Here is a 21,670-nt window from a genome sequence, read left to right on the forward strand (position 1 = left end):
CAAAGAAGAAATTGAAATTAAAAAAAAAATTATCTTATCATGAAACGATATGATGTACCCATTTTACCCTTGTTGTTTTCGGTCTTAGCTTGATAGCTTCCCTAGCCATTCTTGCACATTCTCGGTGGAGTTGTCACTGTTGAATGTTGAAGCTACTCTTTGATCTTCACCGAGTCTGAAACACACTCATCAATCGTCAAAGGTATACACATATACGAGCTTTGAGCTGAGATGATCCAATCCCAAATTCAGATCCATCACTTCTCCCTCTAAACTCAAACTACCAATTTCGCAAACAAAACCATGCCTCCTCAAAACACAGGTTCCAATTTATCCTCTTTTCCCCATTTTTCTTTCAGTAATTAGTCTATTTTTACTTTTGCACTTGATCGAACTAATAATAGTTATGTATGTAAATAACTCTCTGCTTTCTAAGATTTTTGGGAATTAACACATGATTTATATAAGTTTATGATGAGATTTTGTGGGAATGGAATGTTTTACATATTATAACTTGCTATGACATGTTTAACTTACATAATTAAGCGGTTACTAAAGGATACGATGGTTTGATTTCTGCCTAAAACTTTGATTATTGTTATTAATAATAATTATTAAATGCTTTGAATAGTTATTTCTGTTGCTTTTGATATTTATTGCACTGATATTTTTATTATTGATCGGAATTGGCTACCAGAGTGTCTTGTCTAAGTTGCTGGTTATATTGTTTTGGTCATAGTGAAATTTATTCATATAGTTCATTTTTGTTGGAGGTGTAGGTGCTGAATTTGGGAAACCAACAAATGTGGATCAGCAAGACGCTGGGGAAGATGCTTCTAAGCAGAGTTCGAAGGCATCGGTCTTTGTGAACACGGAACCAATGCGGGAGGAGCAAGTTCAGAATGCAGTGAAGTTTCTTTCGCACCCGAAAGTTAGAGGCTCCCCCGTCATATACCGTCGAAATTTCCTTGAGAAGAAGGGGCTCACAAAGGAGGAGATAGATGAGGCCTTTCGCCGTGTGCCTGTAAGCTTCTTGTTTGATTGGTTTATCATTTTCTAGATGCTCTATTGCTTGTTCATATTCAGTCAACCAGTTTGTTTGTTGTCACTTTCTTTTGTGTTAATCTGCTTTGATCCTCACCTGCATTTAAAAAACAGGATTCACAGCCGAGCGAGCAGACAGCTGGTGCAAATCAAGGTAAAATATCTAATTTTGAAGTTGCAGTTGTAGTTTGGTGTTATTATATTTCTGTTCACATTTCCACTGAGTTATGGTTGAGTAATTCTCCATTTTTTGTTAGTCTGTTAAAAAAGAACCCAATTTCTTCTTTCAATTTCGTGTATACTTTGGTTACTGTAATAGTATTACTCACCAATATGCAATTGAAGCAAACACACCAGATGTTCAGCGTTCAGCACAATCACAAGCTTTGCAGCCAGGTGTATCTGGTTCCGCTGGTGTTACTACTTTGTCGAGAACTTCCTCACGCTACTCTTTTCACTGGTCCCATGCCCTTGTTGCAGTTGGGTTTCTGGTTGTTTCAGGCGCTGGAACAGCTATCTTAATTAAGGTGTTTTCACTAACCTCTCTGCATGGTCTTATCATAACAAGCATTGTAATGGATGGAAGTGTATTTTCTCTTCTAGTATCTAAATTCATGCTCTTTGCATTTGGTTTGACCTGCACTGAACTCTGAATGCATACCCCATGTTTTAGAAGTCCATCCTTCCGCGTTTAAAATCTTGGATACGGAAGATTGTTTTAGAGGAAGAATACGACCAATTAGAGAGCACAGATTCAAAACCGACCGTGGTGGAAGAAGTTTCACAAGCTGCAAAAGCAGCTGCAGCTGCAGCCGCGGAGTCAGCAAAAGCAAACCAAGAAATTCTGGCTTGTAGAAGTGAAGGTGGCTTAATATAACAAAATTTGATGCCATAAAAATATTGTCTACTTCCACTTTCCTTGGCATCTTACTGTTGCCAAATAATGAATGTATTTGCTTGATCTTCATTGCAGAGAGGAGATACTTTTTGGATGTTGTTAGCCTTTTGGATAAGCAAGTGCAGGAGATGAAGTTTATGAATAATGAAATAAGAAGATTGGAAGGTAATTTGGAAATTTTATATAGTAGGCTTGGAAAAAGAATTTCCAATTCTATGAATTCTGAAGGCATTTGCATATTTTTGTTCAGAATACATGTGGTTGGGTCATTGGTGAAATTGTGTGAATATATTCCCTGCTAGAGTGCAACTTTGCATTTATGATACTGATGATTTGGCTTATGGATGATAAACAAGAGAATTAATGAATCATATGGTACTAGGACATTAGTATTTAAACTGGACTTCGAGCTTCATGGCTGTATCAGGAAGTTCATTTTTTCGCTTCTTGAAAATGATGGTGGCTTTGCATGTCAGAAATTCTATCACAGCTAGAGAAAAGATTTATACTAGTACTCAATTTCTTTCCAAAAGATTTTTGCTAGTACAGTATTTCTAATTGGATACCTTGTGTTTATGCCAAATTGGTGGACTTAAAATAGCATCCAGTGGAGCCTCTTACTCAAGGCAAGAAGATTACCAAGTCAATCAAGCTAGCTCAAAGGTCAGATATAAATATACATGTTAGGGAATCTTCAACTTCTTTAAAGAATTCTGGCATACCTTTTTATCTGATCCCATTTGATTTTTTAGAATATTTTTTTTTTGACAACTGTAATTTCTGTATTGTGTGCAGCCGGTCATTGTAAATGGGAAGCGGGATTATGGCCTACATTCAGGTTGTTATACATCAATTATGTCTTAAGTAAATCAATGTGGTTTTATAAATGCTTACCTATGACTAGAATGTCAATGTGCAGTGACATCTTCATCCCAACCTGCTTCTGTTGAACCATCTAGTGCTCCCCATCCAAAGTCATATATGGAGGTAAGTCACTGTCTTGTTTTCTTATTATCTCTTTCCTTCTCTTTTCCTTTTGTTGTTTGGAACTTGGAAGTGCTATGGTTGATACTGGATTGGCAAAAATACAGGCTTTGACTGAGGGACCATTATTCTTATGGAGTGATTGTCAATCCACTGTTCTTTAGTATATATTTATTTATTTATTTATTTATTATTATTATTATTATTATTATTATTATTATATTTGAAAACATTATTAGAACATGAAAATTATTATAAAGAGAGGCAAATAGTAAACAAAAACTGATTGGGATGTTATAGGAATACAAGATTTGACACCAAAAAAAGCAGTTACATGTTGAGCCCTTTTTACTAATTGTTAGATTATCATTTGAAATTATAGTTTATTTATGGCCAATTTCTCTGAGTTGTGCTTCTGAAAGTGCCAGAGACAACACATGTGAATTGGTGTTCATGATTGGATTTCCAACTAGTAATGTGAAAATGTGTGCATAGGGATTTTCAACTCGCAAAGCGAAATAGTGATTTTAGTCTGTTATTTCGTTTTTTCCTTAGTTGGTTGTTGGTACTGATAATAACATGCTTGAGTGCCAGATGCAGTGTTCATGCCGCTTATTCATGCCATCCCCTTTCAATATTGAACAAATTGTCTTCTAAAATATGCAATGTGAGATCCTGGAGTATTGTTTATTTTGTTTGGTTCATTCAAACACAGGACATGGATCTCAAGTGAGACTTGTAGAAGACTACTGTTAGGCTATGGGCTCAACCACTAATTCTTTCATTCAGTTACTTTTAGAGTTTTAGTATTCTTATTAATCCTATTAAATGGGTTTTAACTATAAATGGGCTGACACATACGATCTATTGATAGAGCAATATGGTATCATTTGATCCATATATCTGACCCCATCTAGCTGAATAGGCTTTGTTGTAATTTATAATTATAATTATGACGATGATGATGACTATGATTATAATGATTTTTCTTTTCTTTTTTTTTTGGCAGATAATGGCTATGATCCAGAGAGGGGAGAAGCCTTCTAACATCAGGGTAAACCTTTGTTCTTTTTCTTCTTAATAATTGCATTTGCACATCTAACCATAGACTTTTTGTGGACCAATTAGTTTCATAGGATTAGGATAGACTATTGGTTGAAGTGAAAGGAGTAGTCATTGCTGAGTAAAATATTGTGATGTGCAAATGATATTACTATTTTATATTTTATTTACCAATTTTGTGTGGTTGGTGCTAGTTATATGATACGAGGTTTTGATGCAGGATATCGATGATTCACCCCCCAACCCAAATCAGCAACCTTCAAATCCTCGCTTAGCACCAAGAGCAAAGGTTTTTTAAAATGCCTCTTTTTCTCTGTATTTCCCACTTTATATTATATTGCTCAAGTCTTGTATTTTCTATTAGATTCATTATTGAAGAGTTTTTGTTAGAGTCATCTCCCAAATTATTCCTTCTAGGTTTTTCAAACTCTGATTGTGACCATCTATGTGAGCTTAACATGACATCACTTGACAATTATTGTCTGCTGTGTTTTATTTATTTATTTTTTGAGTTAATCATTTGTATGTTAAATTACATGTTAGGACCCAGGTAAATAGGAGTTTATTTTTTTTTTAAATGTGAGAGGTATATTGAGCTGATTTTTTACTGAGTTGGCTTCTAAGTAACCAATACAAGTGATACAATACTCCCTTTGAACATTTTTGGTAAAAGTGCAATTTATGTAGAAAATGCAATTTTTGGTATTATTGCATATGAATCTGATAATTTTCTTTAACTTCTCCTTGCTAGCCTTGGGAAGTTGGTCAGGTTCAACACAACTCTACCCCAGTATTTCAGTCTCAAGTAAATGGCAAGGACTTGAATTCCGGTGTCCTAGATAATAGTGACAATGCTGTACCTCCGTGGCAAGCGAAAAATGCCAGAATCAGAGAGATTGATAATGGAGTTGAGAATAATGGATATAACGCTGCATCCAGTCAGCAGCCAATCAAACGTACGTGGGTTCCCCCTCAGCCACCTCCGGTGGTTATGTCAGAGGCTGCGGAAGCAATCAAACGCCCAAAGCCACTAGTACAGAAGGAACAAATACTGGATGATCAGTCAGTACACCATTCTTCAGATATCTCTGATAAGGTGATGGAATCTTCAGAACTATCCAAATCCGAAAGACAAATGGAAGGTAGTAGTACCAATGCAGTTCTTGGCTCTGCTGAGATATTGGAAGAGTCATGAAGTGGATTAGGTATAAAAAATGAAGGCAAAATTCATAGTTATCTTGGTCCATCTCAACCATTATATGTAGTTGGGAATACAATTTGAACTAAGGTTTAGTCTTGTATGATAGCTACGTAGTCTGTTATTACTCTTGATTTTCAATGAACAGATTCCGAAGCATTTTAGTCATCCAGTGGTATTAATTAGTAATGGGTGATTTTTATATGAAGTTGCTAGTTGAGAATGGTTAGATATTTCGACAGTTCTCCATTAGCAATTTTACATGAAGGCAACTAACTGGATATAAGTTTTCACTTTAGTAATTACTAATTAGATAGTGCCTACTGGTTAAAGCCATCACGTTGGATGTTTCCCACATTTCAACATGTACTATAACTCTATTTTAGCAAAATTCTTGGGAGGACTTTCTTAATTTAGGCATGCAAACAAGTTTAATAAGCATATTTTAAAAATGGGGAGTGCTAGGTAAACAATGACTATTTTGAACAACATGAACAATCATCAATCAAATAAAAATATACTACACCCTAATTTAATGTTACTAATTAAATTTAAGATTAATTTACTCTTTTAACCTTATTAATTTACATTGTTCATATATTGTTCAAAAATGTTGTTGGTTACTTATACTTCTCTTTTAAAAGGATTCCATTTTAAAAGTATAATAATAGAAATTTTTTAAACTTTTATATATTCAATTCATTAGAAACTTAAAAACATGATTTTTGCATTAATTTTTAGTTAAAAAAATTTTTTTAGGGTGCTTCTAAAATGTAATCTTAGGATAGATTAAAATGTATTTTTAAGACATTAATAAGATTCTTATATAAATTATATCGATAGAAAATTGAAGAATGTAAAAATGTCACTAAAAATACAAAATTAAAGTTAAAGTTTCAAAATTTTAGATGATTTTATGGCAAATTTTAATTTTAATTTTCTTTTAAGTTTTTGTAGTGAAGTTATAAATTGTATTCTAAAATTAAATGGGAAAATATCATTAAAGTTGTCTGGTGAAGTTATAGATATAATTTGACACTAATTTTCAAATCACAACCCCAATTGAATCCTATCCTCCACAGTCCACACCTTTTTTTCCGTTCCCGCTATAAATTAAGAAATTTTCATTCAAATAAGAAGTTTTTAATCACTAAGTTAAGACTTTAAATTAAAAATTTAACACTTTTATTTATAAGTCAAATCGATATATACATATTAAATTATAATCCTAAATCTCATCAGAATATCAAATTATTGAATATTGTATTTTTTATAAACCGCAGGTAAAATTAAATACGGGCAGGTTAAAAATGAATAGGATTAGAGTTAACATTTTATAAACTCAGGTAAAATATGATTGAATTTTATTAAAAGCTACAGACTAGGCTGGTTCGACCGAAAACCCAGGACTCGCAGTCTCTCGTCACTGTCTCCCTCACCTTCAAGCTCTCTCAGTCTCACCCGTCTTCGCGGCCTGTGTCGTCACCGTCTCGCACTCAGTCTCTGCCTTCGGTGCGCTCGCTTCGCCGGCGGCAGAAGCAGACCGAACCAGCATCTGATCCCTCGGGTGGTGGTGGTCGTCGTCTTTTTATTCGGCCGTCAGTTCAGTTGGTTAGCTTCCTTTACCGTCAATTGGTCCCTGGGCAGGTGAGCTTCCTTCGGCCCTGTTCTTTGTTTTTGAATTTTATCATAGTTGAATTTGTTGAAAATTATGAATGTGCTGAATTTGTTGCTGTAAGTTGAATTTGTTGCTGAATATAATCAATATATCTCTGAACATTGCATTTTGTTGCTGGAAAACATGTTGAATTGATGAAGCATTTTATTGCTTTTAAATTGTTGCTGTAAGTTGAATTGTTGCTGAATATCACTTATCTAAATCTTTCATTGATGTAATTTTGTTTTTCTTTTGTTAGAATTTTAAAAATGTCTTCCTCACAAACACCATTATCAGAAAATCCACCATCTCAAGAACAAGCTCATCAACTCCTGATGTTCAACTAAAAGAGAGTTTATAGTAATAGATGAAAGATTGATCCTGCTTAGGGTATCGTAAACAAATTGTTAAAAAATAAGAGAAAATCACTATGATATGCATATACTCTGACAAATGTGTTAGGGAAGGTGGAATTAATTTATTTAAGATAATGATTGACCGAGTAACAATGTTATGGAAGATATAGATCCAAATCAAAATGACGAAAATGTTGTTCAAGCTTTAAATTTGTCTTAAGAAGATATAGAAGAAGATATAGATGCTGACTTTGAGATCACTTCTTGGATTTGATTTACCAATTGTGTTATCTTTCACTCGCTCTTGTTCATTTAAATTGAGAAAGTATTTTGTACCAGTGATTAGTTTATTATCACTTTTTGCATCATTAGTTGTGTCTAGAAATTGATATTTGATTATTATTATGTTTGTAAAAACATGTATTTTAATTTTTGTTTTTAATTTTATTTTTATAATTGTATATTTTTATTTTTATTTAATTATAACCAGATCAACTCGTGACCCACCAGTTGAATAAATGACTCGGTGATCTGGTCGTATGAGACCGGGTTGATTACCAGTTCATTTTGATAACTATGGGGTTAAGGTTGGGTCTAAACCCTAACCTACCCTATCTATTGTCACCCCTACATCAAGGGGAGATTCCTGGTACTACTTACCTTCCCCAATGCCTTGCACTTTTGTTTTCCTTTAACCCTAATAATGTTAGCTTATTACATATTCTCGTTGTTCTTATATTTTCCCTAATTTTTATTGTTGCGTTGAAGGCTCAATTATTATTACTTTAGGTGGGAACGGTAACATATGAAAATGCTAACAATGCAGTGAATGCACACACTTAGTATGATCTGTGATGACAAAATTCAGATACCAGTGATTCACTCAGAATAAAAAAATGATAGCAATGCCATCCTTTTCATATTGGTAAACTAAAAACTTGAGGGTAAAGAATCCCTTTCACACCTAAGTATTAACCAATGGTAGAAAAAGGCAAATTGGGAATAACGCGACACATTGAAAGTTTGAAACACACACTCACTGGCACACTGACCATTTCAGCATGCCTGCGACCAAATTTGGTGTGATAATGTTGTTACTTTCTGCCCCTTGGCTCATTTTCCGGGCTTCTCATTCATAATATTACACATATATAGCTCTTTTTACTTCCATTTGGACAATAATCCTTTTCATATTCCCATTATATATATTATAGATTATAGATTATAGAAGTACAGAACATGTTAGCTTATTTTATACCGTCATTGTTCTTAATTTTTACTCTTGGTATTCTTCACTCATTCTTGTTCTTTGCATATCATTCACCCTCAAGTTGGGAGAAATGGCTGAAACATCAACAGCATCAAAAAGAAGCATGGGCACAGACATTATCAGCAGCCTACCAAACTCGTTGTTGTGCCACATCCTCTCATTCCTCCCAACCTTATATGCGGTGCGCACCAGCATCTTGTCTCGACAATGGCGCCATCTCTGGAAGGATCTCCAAGTCTTTGATTTTGATGATACCGAACACAATTGGAGCAATGAGAGATTCGCGTCGTTTATCGATGCAGTTCTATCCCAGCTCAGGTTTCCCCACATCCGAAATCTCAGCCTCTCATGTCAGAGAGGCTTAGATGACGACAAAGTGATTGACGATGCCATTGACAATGCCATTGGAAGGTGGATACGTGCTGCTGCGGGGCCCTGCCTTCAAGAAATGATTCTCTATTTTAATTACGAGGAATTCTATCCGGACTATGTTGATGGAATATTCACATGTGCTTCGCTTGTGTCCCTCACCCTGGGGGGTGATCTTGATCTCAATGATATACCTTGGGTTTATTTGCCTCTACTCAAGGATTTAACACTCTTGCTAGGAGTCTCTGTTGAACACGACTTCATATCTGGCTGCCCTGCTCTTGAAAATCTTTACATCGATTATTATGGAAGCCTTTACCCTAAGATACACTTTCTCTCCCCCTCTTTGAAGAGGCTAAGCTTATTCGAGGTAAGAGAGTTTGATGATCCCATAATCAGTGAGATTCAAATGGACACCCCGAATCTTGAATACCTCCGTATATTCCTTACGGGATCATGTGTAACGACTTTGGTTATCAGTGATTTTCCCAAGATAAGGGAAGCTTGTTTGGAGATTGCTCCCTTGGATGAGCATGTTGCTTGGCTACCCAAACTTCTCCAGGCACTCTCCAAGACAAAGATTTTGGATTTTGGATGGTGGACCACCGAGGTAATATGCTTATCAGTGTCACAATCCATTGCTCATATTCCAAGTTTCAAATGGTTTTGTATTATCTTTCATACAGTGCTTGGTTGAAGCTCCGAATTTACACTTACCAGAATTTAGCTGCGTACATGAACTGAGCCTTTGTTATTCAAATTTCAATTCTGGAGTCCTAATAAAACTGCTTTGCTGCTGCCCTAAGCTTCAACTACTCGAAATTGATATCAATGGGGTATAAACATTTACATAGTTCCACCATTTTCTATTTGTTATTAATTGCCTGCATCCTTTGACAATTTTTTCCCGTGTTGTCAGGTACAATATTTTCGTGACCAAACTCCCCAGAGCAGTTGGACACAGCCAGCCAGTGTACCTAGTTGTGTTATGTCACACTTGAACATTTTTGAATTTACAAGCTACTCAGACTCATCAGAGGAGCGCGAATTTTTGGCATATATCTTGCAAAATGCACTTGTTTTAAAGAGACTCATAATTTACGCTAAAATTGGTTCATTTGAAAAGGAGGAGCATATCCTTAGCGAAATATCTGTCTTACCGAGGGGCTCTAGCATATGCCAAGTTGAAGCACGTATCTTAACTAGGTATGAATTCTCATCTGCTCTGTCGTTGACCATATCAATGCTATGTCGAGTAATATAAATTTGAGTTTTTCTTATGAGGCATGTTTGAAAAATTAGTATGAAAATTGTGAAACGTGAACCAGGGTCAATTTTATTTGCAAAAAATTAGTTAATGTTTTGGGTGAAATTAGAGAAAAGGAACATCTTGTGGAGAGAATCATCTGTTATACTGCTGTTTTATATAAGGTGTACTAGCATATATTTTATTACTGCTTCCTTATTTTGTGTTTGGTGTCTTGTTGAGTCACTCATGTTTTCAATTGTGTCTGCACTTTTATCTAATGCGGTAGAATTTTCTTGAATTAGTTATTTTCTGGTATTATATAAAAGGCCAATTCTATGGTGCCTATGAGTTTTTGCCTAAATGTTGTCTAAGTTACTTTTTGTAGTAAGTTTTGATTTTTTAAAAATTATTTATTTTTATATCTTTTAAATAAAATAATAACTTTTAACCCTTTTTAATAAATAGGCACTACATTATAGGCACCATAGCATTCACCTATATAAAATGGGATAAGGCCTTATTGTTTTGGAAATTATATTTTTTTTTAATATTGGGTTCAGAATTCAGATGGGTGTTATCTTCCAAAATAACTCATTATGTGTGTTGGACCCAACTGTGAGGGTGCTGCAACTTTAATTTTTTAAATTCGTTAAAATATCACAATTTAAGAAAAAATTAAAAACAAAAACAGCAATGTCCATTTTAATCATTTTTAAATTTTAAAAAATATATTTTTTTAATGAAAACGTCAATGATGTTTTCTTTTAAATTAATGTATAAAATTTTTTAGATTTGTGTCTTCTGAAAAGTAAAAAAAAAAAATTATAGTAGAGTAAAACTTACCTGAAACCAAATAACCTAGTGTAACACACATCTTTGATAATGCAAATATGTATGAATCGCGAATCGACAATGTAAATTGGAATTATACATGTTGATGACATGCAAAATTAAATTTTAAATCATGGTCAAAAGTGCTTAACGGAACTCTATTTCTTGCTATAGGACTGTTCAACCTATACCATTTGCATTATGAATCACAAAGATGATATAAATATTATTCTGTAACCGTTTTTCTTTAATCTGTCTTTTTACATTTAACTTTTGTCCTCTGGCTATAAAGGAGATGATTCCTATTCCTACAGCATGGAAGTGTGAACTTGGAAGGGTGGATTATGTGAAGTACAAGAAGACTCGGCATTGTGCTTTTGTCGTATGCAACTTTTAATTTAAGCAACATAAACGTTTGTTGATGTTATTTTTAAACCCTTTTCTCCTTTTTGAAAGCATTTTCCTTTTTGAAAGTAGCAGTTTAAACACTCTATTATGTTCTGATCCATCTTAAATTTGGGATTTGATTTTGTTGTGTTTCTTAGTCACTGTTATTCTAGTCTCTTCTGGTCTGATATTTGCATTGTTGGAGCACTTCTTAAATACGGAAAAAATGATGGGTAGAGAAATTCAGAAATCACAGGGATGAATCACACCCTTATTTGATAGTGGCGGAGTGTCGGTCTCAAGTAAACAAAAAGGATGGATCCAATCGATATGGATATTTGTATAAATTGACCAAGTTAACATTTAATTAGTTACTAATCTAATCGTTTTTAAATAAAGGCATGCAGAAGTGTAAATTGATTAACCTGGACAGAAAGAGATTTAGCTCTTGATGTTGTCTTTTCTATCTTTGCAATGCGCTTATATACACAACATATCCTTCCACCATCATGCCCATGATGAACCAAATCCGTATCATCAACTGCAATTTTTCTAGGAATCTTTTCCGGTACCACCGGTAAAATTTTCTCGGCCACAGTTTCAGATGCAGAGCAATATAGCGTGAGTTTTTACTTTTTTTCAATTTGTTGCTGGTTTAAAAACAGGTTGAGTAAATGCCTAAAATAATCTCTGAATTTCAAATCGCATTCAATTTAGTCCTCCACTTTTACAAATGACCAATTAAATCCCTGAAATTCAAAAAAGTGAATCTCCTTTAATTTCTCGCAGAAGTGCTGTCTAAACGTTAATGATGTGGAGCGTGAACCATTATGTGGGCATTCTAGCTGTACGCTTGATGTGTACCAAACTTGAATTTAATTTAAATTGGTACCTGAAATTGCTTAATAATACTCAAATTAGTCCATTTTCAATTACAAAATCCTAATCCATAAATTATTCTCTTCTCTTTTTTGATCTCTTTGTTGTCGTCTCTTCTTCAACCTCTCCGCTATCTTCCAGTTCATCTTATTTTCTCGTCTGAGTGATGATGGTGGTGGGAGAGAAGACAAAGTAGCTCAAGTAGAAAAAATTCTACAAGAAAACCTTATGACAGCAAAGGAATATGCAATAGGGGAGGTAAGAATGCCATTTTCTATAAGGGTCATTCTACTGTACATATTAATATGGTATAGAGAGAATATAATTCCTTTTATAGTTATTTTTTATTATTTTATTATTATTCAAAATGTGGATCCTACCTTTATTAATCTCTCTTTCATTCTATTAAAGGAAAAATCAGTAAACTTATATCTTTACTATAGTCTATATAATTCACCTTTCTATAATTGCGGACTTTGGACGGTAATGAAGTATTCAACGACGACAGAAATTCTTAATAGACTATTTTATGATTGTCCAAACTATGAGGTAAGGTTATGACTCTACAAAAAATATTAACATGGTTTCATTTTGAATTTAAATTCACCTGCACTTTTGGAATTCATTATAATTTTTTTTATTAGACTGATTGAGGTGAAAAACTAATTTTTACAATACTCATTTCACAAGAAATTTTACATGAGTTGAATCGAAGGATGACAAACTTAAAGAGTAATATTAAAACCTTGAAATTAATGACAATAATTACCTTCTTAAAAATGAAAAATATATTTTAGTTTAATAGACGAACATACAAAAATACATATAATTTAAATATGTGTTGAAGTTAAAATTAATCCAACCACATTAATCATACGATCATGCCCTCTTCCAAATATGCTGACATAGTGGTCCTAGCTCCACCAAATTAATCACATTTGACTCGTCAGCAACCAAAACCAACTACTTTTTTTGTCTAGTCAATAACAGCATTCCTAGTACCTACACCAAGATTTGCATCAACTTCCATTCATCCTATTTTCGCAAGTTCTCTCCATAATGCCACACTTCTTCCATCCAGTTACGCAGCAACTAAACCAAAAGATTGTGACATCAAAGCATAGCTTTTTTTTAAGTATCAAACTTGCAATTAAAATAGTTTTTAGGTAGATGTACTGATATTGTAGTTCAGGATGTATATAAACTAGGAGATAGCAAAAAAGTTGAAGAAAAAAAAAAAGACAGTGAGAGATCGAAGAAGAGAAGACCATAATTTGGAGATTAAAGTTTTATAATTGAAAATGGACTAATTTAGATATTATTAAACAATTTCATGTACCAATTTAAATCAAATTTAAGTTTAGTACACATAAGCATATAGCTAAAATATTTACATGGCAGTTCACGCCCCACATCATCAACGTTTAGACGATATTTATGCGAAGGACTAACGAAGATGTACTTTTTCGAATTTCAGAGATTTAATTGATCATTTTTAAAAGTCGATGACTAAATTAAATAGCGATTTAAAATTTAGAAACCATTTTGGGCATTTACTCAAAACATATTAATAAGACGTCTTAGTATTTATAATCGTTAAATAATTCAGTCAAATATATCAAGTCATCTAATGATTTCTAATATTATTTTCACACAAAAATATTTTTATAGAAGTAATTACCTAAAAACATTAGCAATATTCATAAATAAGTATTGTCATGGAAAATTTTGAAATTGACAATAAGAAATTAAGAATATAAGAGCTAGTGCATTTATTATTTTTTGTTAGTAATTAACTAATAATATTTAAAAGGGTTGATTAAAAATATAATGTTTGGCTGCTAAATAAAATGTATTAAATTACTAGCTAAAAGTATTAGCCAATATAAATTAAAATTACTATTTTTAAAATGTTTCTTTTTTAGGATATTATAAATTAAAATTTGAGAATTTTTTTTGTGTGGTTAACCCGTATATTTATGTAAAATTAATTAAACTAGTATAAAGATTTGAACTAATTATTTTATAAATTAATATTTTATACCTAAAAATAACTGATCCTACATTATTATATTCAAAAGATAATTAATTTTTGAATTTATTAATTAAAAATTTATTTAAAATTTTTTATTAAATGACTGCCTAAAATCTTTTATATATTTACAAATTAGATATTAAAAAGAGTAAATGATCATTTCTGATCATAAAAAATTCGAGCATTGATAAAAATGATTACGGAAAAACTAAATAAATTTTATATTCATGCAAAATAAATTATATTCGACAAAAATATTCAATTGTTAAATTTTTGTCGATTTTATTTAAAAAATACGTTAAATTCCAAAATTGATCCTACCACCAATCATCTTTAACTTCCCACTATGCCGGGCTCTAAGTCAACAAAAATTTATAGTGGAAACTCAAGTGCAGTCGACTTCACGTGAAATTGATAATCGAGAGCCGTTAGATGATTTGACTGATTTGACTAAATTTTCATCTAACAACTGTCAACTATCAACTTCACGTGAAGTCGAGTGCATCTAATTTTTTACCAAAATTTATATATACCATGCTCCAAAACATAAACAAGCTCATCCCAACGAGTGTTGGTGATCAAGCCTTCAACAAGAACACTCATATCAATACCAACGACAAGCTCCGTGTGATGATAGTACCGACTCAAGCGAATTCCCCACCATGAAAATCCAAACACAAACTGTCATCTTAAAAACTTCACCTTCCTCACTTCATATGTGTCCATTCATTAAATCCTAAAGCTCTTTACATCCCAAACCTTAATGATCTACACCCCAAATCTTAATGATCTTATCAATCGAAGCAGTCACAATCAGGCACGGATCTAAGGAAGCTAAGTAGCCATCTTGACCCCAAAATTTTTAAAAAGTATATATATAAAAATTTTTATCTTATTTTTTTATGATAACTTATTTCGACTGTAACTTTATTTTAAGAGTTGTATTTTATATTTTATAAAAATACCGGTACTTTTAGATAATTAATAATTTATAAATTATTTTTAAGTTTTTCAAACTTGTTATATTTGTTTTATATAATTCTCATGTCAAAGACAAAATTATTGAAAAAAATCTATATTTTTTATATATATATTAATAAACAGATTTGTTACACATCCAAATTTTATTGTCATCTAAGTTCAACCAAAGAGACTCAATACCAACAAAAATCATTCTTACTAAAAGAGTTCAAAATCTCTCCGTATGAAAAACCGTTCTTCTTTCTCTTCTTCTTCTTCTTTTCTGATGCTGCATCTTTTTTTTTCCTTTTTCGTTATCTTTCTCTTTCGTTATCGTCATCATCAAAAACACCAACATTTTGCTAACATCTTTATTGGTTTTGATTTTCTCTGGTGACATCATTAAATAATTTTGATTTATTTCTTAGATTATTTGAAGTTCATTTGAATTCAGAAATGAATTCGATGTGCTTTTTGTTGATAATTGAGTCTTTTTTTACTGCTTGTTTAAAGCTGAACTAATTTCGGTTCATTTGTGTATTAATTTTGATTCACTTGATGCTGCTAATAAGAATTGACCAAAATTTTTATTTTTGAAGTAATTTTGGTTCATTTCTTAGTTTAATTGAGGTTCATTTGGATCTAGAAATGAATTTGATGTGTTTTTGTTGATGATTGAGTTTTTTTTACTGTTTGTTCAAATCTGAACTAATTTCAGTTCATTTGTGTGTTAATTGAGGTTCACTTGATGCTGTTGATAAGTATTGATCAAATTTTTTATTCTTTAAGTAATTTTGATTCATTTCTTAGTTTAATTGAGATTCATTTAGGTCTAAACATGAATTCGATGGGTTTTTGTTGATTATTGAGTCTTTTTTTTAGCAAAAAAGAATGAAATTATTCATTATCACTTTATTCAATTGTATTAGATTTCATTCCATTCCATTCAATTTGTCTTGAAAGTCATCACAATTATGGGGACAAATTGTTCATCGACAACATACCTAGATTGCAAATGAACCGAAATATTATTATAACAACACTATTGTATAATAACAAATGAATCGAAAAGTATGCATTCTATAAACTCAGAAACTCCTGCATGCTATTTAAATTTAAATTCATAAACAACACTGATTTTAACAAAAAATGATAAAATTATTCATTATCACTTTATTCAATTGCATTAGATGTTATTCCATTCTATTCAATTTTAAATTTTTGAAAATGACGATAATGAAAGAGAAGGATAACGAAAAAGAAAAAAAGAAAAAAGAGGAGGAGAAAGGAAGAAATACCTGCGTACGCGAATTTAGAAAAAGAAATGGCAAAAGAAATGCAAAAAAAACATGCACGTATTTATGTAAATGATTTGTTAGACTTGATTGTTAATATAACTTGGATGCAAAGCATTATTGATTAATAAAATCTTTAAAAAATAACAATTCAATAATTATATATTATGCATCACTTATTTTTATATAATAAAAAAATAACAAAAAATAATTAAAAATTTTGTATAAAATTCTGTCCCGCACAATTATGCAATCGATGTACTTATTCCAATAACAAATTAACGCTTCGAATTTGTGAGGAGAAAACACCATAGTAAACAAAAGTTCACAAACAACCCACACGCAGAGGTACAGACAGAGAAGACAGACACAAAGACGTTAGCATGGCAGATTTTCATACGACAGGATAAACATAGTAGGAGTGTTTCTTGAAGGTGCGGAGGGAGGAGGGGTGGTCGAGGGTCCAGAACTTTACACTGTCAGTTTCAGGTGGTGAGAAAAGAGGCATATCAGGAGATTGAAGGTTGAAGATGATTATTAATAGGATTAATTTTAAAATTTAATTAGTTTTTAGTCAATGATTTAAGTGTACAATGGACTAAATATTTGGTTTAATATGAATAAAATGAACATCACCCATACTATCTATGGTAACCATTCGGATAGTAAAGATAATAAGATTTTGGGATTTACAAAAAATCAAACTCTTGATATTTCGGATTGGATTTAGAGCTCTGATACTATGTCATAAAATTACTCATCCAAAAACTTAACCTAACAAAAAAAACATTAATTATTATATCTCTAATACTGAATAATCTCCATTGTACACATCGTACAAAATTTTCATTTTCTCCCTATACTTTCTCAATTTTTTTATAACCAATTTTATTAACGGACGAATTTTTTATAATAAAAAAATGACTATTAATAATCAATCAATCGAGATACCCCTGAGTGGTAAACAAAACAATGAATATCAACCAAATCCTTAAGTTGATTGAAAAAAAATTAAATTTGTTATTTATATTATCATCGTCAATTCCCAATTTTACCCTTCTTCGCTACCTTTTATTCTCCCTCAATGAACCCATTTTTTAATTGACATGCCCAGTTGACTCCTCTCCTCCACACACTACGACGAAGCCCTAGCCATCAAGGTGAAAATCCTGGTACCACTTACCTTCCCCCAATGCCTTGCATTTTTTGTTTTCCTTTATCCCTAATAATGTTGGCTTATTAGTTATTACACATTCACGTTGTTCTTACATTTCCCCTAATTTTTTCTCGTTAGTCTTCACTCATACACTAATATAGACAAGTTTGAACGTTTAAAATAGGCTGTAACATCCTCTGTAAAATTTGATTTTACTTTTAGGGTTATTTATCTCCTTTCTTGATTCTCCGTCTTTCTTGCATTTCTTTTCATCTCCTGATTTTACCTTTAACCGATGAATGTTTTTCTTTCTTCCCGTATTTCGATTTGCTGTAATATCATTAACTAACATGAAAAAAAAAATGTTATTTATACCGAAATTGGTGTCTATGTCTATATGCCTATATCAACCTCACTCACTCTGGTATAATTATAAACCCTAAAAAAGTGACAACAAATAAAAATCATTTTTTTTCATTTCATAGATAGGGTCTGAAGCAGAAGTTTTTGTTTTTGTTCTTTTATGGACATAGCCATTGACTTATCTGACTCTTTGCATATGATGGACATTTTGTTTGACCCACTCAAATGGCTGAAACATGAACAGCATAAAAAAGAAGCATGGGCACAGACATCATCAGCAGCCTACCAAACTCGTTGTTGTGCCACATCCTCTCATTCCTCCCAACCATAGATGCCGTGGGCACCAGCTTCTTGTCTCGCCGGTGGCGCCACCTCTGGAAGGATCTCCAAGCCTTTGATTTTGATACCCAACGCATTGGGAACAATGAGAGATTCGTGTCTTTTGTGGACACAGTTCTATCCCAGCGCAGGTTTTCCGACATCCGAAAGCTCCGCCTCATATGTGGGGCACACTTAGATAGCGGCAATGCCGTCGGAAGGTGGGTGCGAGCTGCTCTGGGGCCTTGCCTTCAAGAAATGCATCTCCTTTTGTATGGTGATGTTAGTAGCAACTATGTTGATGAAATATTCACATGTGCTTCGCTTGTTTCTCTCACCCTGGTGGCTAATCTTGTTTTGAATAATATATCTTCGGTTCATTTGCCTCTACTCAAGAATTTATCACTGGGCCCAGACGTACCTGTTGACCTCAACCTCATATCTGCCTGCCCTGCTCTTGAATATCTTTACTTCATTTTTGATGCATCGTTTTATCCTAACATTCACTTGCTCTCCCCCTCTTTGAAGAGGCTAAGATTAATAGAGGCAAGAGAAAGAGACTTTGATGATCCCATAATCACTGAGATTCAAATAGACGCCCCGAATCTTGAGTACCTCCGCATATACCTTGAAGAATCGTGTGTAAGGACTTTAGTCATCAGTGATTTTCCCAACATGATGGAAGCTTCTATTGATATTGCTCCCAAGGCTGAGCATGTTGATTGGGTACCCAAACTTCTCCAGGCACTCTCCAAGACAAAGAAGCTGGCTTTGGGGGGATTTACCACCCAGGTAATATGCTTGTCGGTGTCTCATAATCCGTTACTCATTCTAACTTGCTTATTGGAATCTCTAAACGGTTGTGTTATCTTTCACACAGTGCTTGGTCAAAGCTCCAAATTTACACTTCCCAGAATTTAGCTACTTATGTCAACTGAGGATTTGTATTAGAAGTTTCAACTCTGGAGTCCTAATAAAACTGCTTTGCTGCTGCCCTAAGCTTCAAGTACTCAAAATTGATAACAATGGGGTATAAACATTTGCATAATTCCACCATTTTCTATTTGTTATTAATTGCCTGCATCCTTTGACAATTTTTTTTCCCATGTTGTTAGGTACAGTATTTTGGTGACCAAACTCCCCGTACTGAACCTAGCAGTTGGACACAGCCAGCCAGTGTACCTAATTGTGTTAGGTCACACTTGAACATTCTTGAATTTAGAAGATACCCAGACTCATTAGAGGAACGTGAATTTTTGGCTTATATCTTGCAAAATGCACTTGTTTTAAAGACATTTATAATTTACACTAACATTGGTTCATTTGAAAAGGAGAAAGAGCATATCCTTAATGAAATATCTGTCTTACCGAGGGGCTCTAGCATATGCCAAGTTGAAGAATTCACGTATGGCAAATGGTATGAACTCTCCTCTGCTATGTGGTTTGCCATATCAATACTATCTCGAGTAATATAAATCTGAGTTTTCCTTATGAGGCATGTTTAAAAAATTAGTATGAAAATTGTGAAAAGTGAACCAGGGTCCATTCTATATGTGAAAAATTAGTTATCTTATGGAAAGAATCATCTGTTATACTGCCATTTTATATAGGGTGTACTGGCATATATTTCACTGCTTCCTCATGTTTGCTGTCTGCACTTTTAACTAATGCTGTAGAATTTTCTTGAATTTGTTCTTTTATGATATTACATGAAATTGGGAAAAGGCGTTTGTCGTTGACTTGTATATGAAATTGGATTTCATGTATTTATATTATACAAAAATAAAGTGTTGGGTCAATTAAATAAGATTATAATATTTTAGATCGATCTTTTTCTAAAATTTTAGATTAAAAGCAACACATGGAAAAGCATTATTGGTATTCTAAAGGTAATTTAATTAAAGAAGACAGAATTGTATTTGTTAGGATTTTATGTACATGATTACACATTTTTTATTTTATATATATATGATTGTGATATTACGAGAGATATATGCAATCCTTCCTTCACATGAATTATGACATGAATATTTGGTAAAAGTTTATTGATAATGCAAATATATATGAATCGCGAATCGATAATGTAAAATGGAATTATACATATTGATGATATGCAAAATTAAATTTTAAATCATGGTCAAAAGTGCTTAAAGCCTTTAACAGAGCCTTAATTCTTGTGATAGAACTGTTCAACCTGCCCCTTTTGCATTATGAATCACACAGATGATATAAATATTGTTTTCTAATAGTTTTTTCTTAATCTGTCTTCTTACATTCAAGTAGTTTTTTTCTTTCCTCAGGCGGCTATAAAGGAGATGATTCCTATTGCTTCAGCATGGAACTGTGAACTTGAAAGGGTGGATTATGTGAAGTATAAGAAGATTCGACATCATGCTTTTGTTCTATACAACTTTTAATTTAAGCAACATAAACATAAGTTGTTGATGTTATTTTTACCCTTATTTCCTTTTTTTCCCCAACCATCTCTAGCTATCTAGTTGACAGTATTTTCCTTCTTGAAAGTTGCAGTTTAAACACTCTTTTATGTTCGGAACTATCTTATATTTGGGATTTGAACGTGGCATTTTGGACTTAAAATGAAATGCAAATGAATGTGAGCACTGGACTTGTTCTTAATATTGGCCTTCCAATAACTGGACTTAGTTCTTAACATTGGGCTTCCAATAATGCGCTTGTAAATCCCATCAATGTCTGATGGGAGAACAAAGATAGACTGCTCTAGTTGCTTTCAAAAATTAACTGAAAAAGAAAGAAAAAAAAAAAACAAAAGAACCGGCTAATTTTCATTTTCACTGTGAGAGGAGGAAATGCAGTTTTCCTTTTCATAATATTTCACTTCAAAATGAAAAGACTATTTTACCCCTAGTATATTATAGAAAAAATTACATAGGACTCTAATCCCTTCTCATGTTGTACCAAGTGCAAATTGAACAACATAAGTAGATTGCTATATTAACACAAGGATCAACAGAGGTGTACACTCAATTGTTCTCTTATAGAATTAGTTATTAATCTAATCGTTTTAAATTGATTAGAGGAAATTAAATATAAAAAAAATGAGGAGGCATGGAGAAGTGTACATGAATTAACCCAAGTTTCATGACCACCATGATTATAATGGCACCTTTTTCTGGACAGAAAGAGAAAATTTTTCTTTTAAGAGTAAACATGAAACTCTGTAGAATGGATGATGTGAAGTATAGGAAGACTTGACGTTGTGTTGTATAAGCTCTATGCAACCTTTAAGCAACATATATATAAGTTGTTAATTTTATTTTGAAACCCTTTTCTCCTTTTTCTCCCAACCATCTCTAGGTACCTAATTGAGTATTTGACAG

General features: G+C 32.8%; 3 protein-coding genes across 7 annotated transcripts; all 3 read left to right on the plus strand.

The window, feature by feature from the left end:
* Window positions 1–76: 76 nt before the first annotated feature.
* Window positions 77–5,354, plus strand: LOC107463937 (peroxisomal membrane protein PEX14). 2 transcript variants are annotated; one of them, XM_016082822.3, is made up of 12 exons: window positions 77–322; window positions 780–1,024; window positions 1,159–1,198; window positions 1,390–1,571; window positions 1,718–1,907; window positions 2,018–2,107; window positions 2,544–2,605; window positions 2,738–2,780; window positions 2,862–2,929; window positions 3,936–3,980; window positions 4,209–4,277; window positions 4,740–5,354. In XM_016082822.3, the coding sequence occupies exons 1-12, from the start codon at window positions 304–306 to the stop codon at window positions 5,181–5,183; spliced, it is 1,497 nt and encodes a 498-aa protein (XP_015938308.1). In that variant the 5' UTR covers window positions 77–303; the 3' UTR covers window positions 5,184–5,354. The 2 variants fall into 2 exon arrangements, with proteins under 2 accessions (XP_015938308.1, XP_015938309.1); XM_016082823.3 differs by having other exon boundaries at window positions 78–322; window positions 1,402–1,571.
* Window positions 5,355–6,599: 1,245 nt separating this feature from the next.
* Window positions 6,600–11,448, plus strand: LOC107463941 (FBD-associated F-box protein At5g38590). Of its 2 annotated transcripts, none has more exons than XM_016082833.3 (5): window positions 6,600–6,833; window positions 8,531–9,448; window positions 9,525–9,674; window positions 9,758–10,044; window positions 11,211–11,448. In XM_016082833.3, the coding sequence occupies exons 2-5, from the start codon at window positions 8,540–8,542 to the stop codon at window positions 11,215–11,217; spliced, it is 1,353 nt and encodes a 450-aa protein (XP_015938319.1). In that variant the 5' UTR covers window positions 6,600–6,833; window positions 8,531–8,539; the 3' UTR covers window positions 11,218–11,448. The 2 variants fall into 2 exon arrangements, with proteins under 2 accessions (XP_015938319.1, XP_015938318.1); XM_016082832.3 differs by having other exon boundaries at window positions 11,233–11,448.
* Window positions 11,449–17,542: 6,094 nt separating this feature from the next.
* Window positions 17,543–20,932, plus strand: LOC107463943 (F-box/FBD/LRR-repeat protein At5g56420-like). 3 transcript variants are annotated; one of them, XM_052253977.1, is made up of 5 exons: window positions 17,543–17,646; window positions 18,238–19,103; window positions 19,192–19,341; window positions 19,427–19,728; window positions 20,595–20,932. In XM_052253977.1, exons 2-5 carry the CDS (start codon window positions 18,252–18,254, stop codon window positions 20,656–20,658), a joined length of 1,368 nt encoding a protein of 455 aa, XP_052109937.1. In that variant the 5' UTR covers window positions 17,543–17,646; window positions 18,238–18,251; the 3' UTR covers window positions 20,659–20,932. The 3 variants fall into 3 exon arrangements, with proteins under 3 accessions (XP_052109937.1, XP_052109936.1, XP_052109934.1); XM_052253976.1 differs by having other exon boundaries at window positions 17,546–17,634; XM_052253974.1 differs by lacking the exon at window positions 17,543–17,646 and having other exon boundaries at window positions 18,052–19,103.
* Window positions 20,933–21,670: the final 738 nt, after the last annotated feature.

Source organism: Arachis duranensis, chromosome 9, assembly GCF_000817695.3.
Source record: "Arachis duranensis cultivar V14167 chromosome 9, aradu.V14167.gnm2.J7QH, whole genome shotgun sequence".
In the NCBI taxonomy this organism is placed as follows: domain Eukaryota; kingdom Viridiplantae; phylum Streptophyta; class Magnoliopsida; order Fabales; family Fabaceae; genus Arachis; species Arachis duranensis.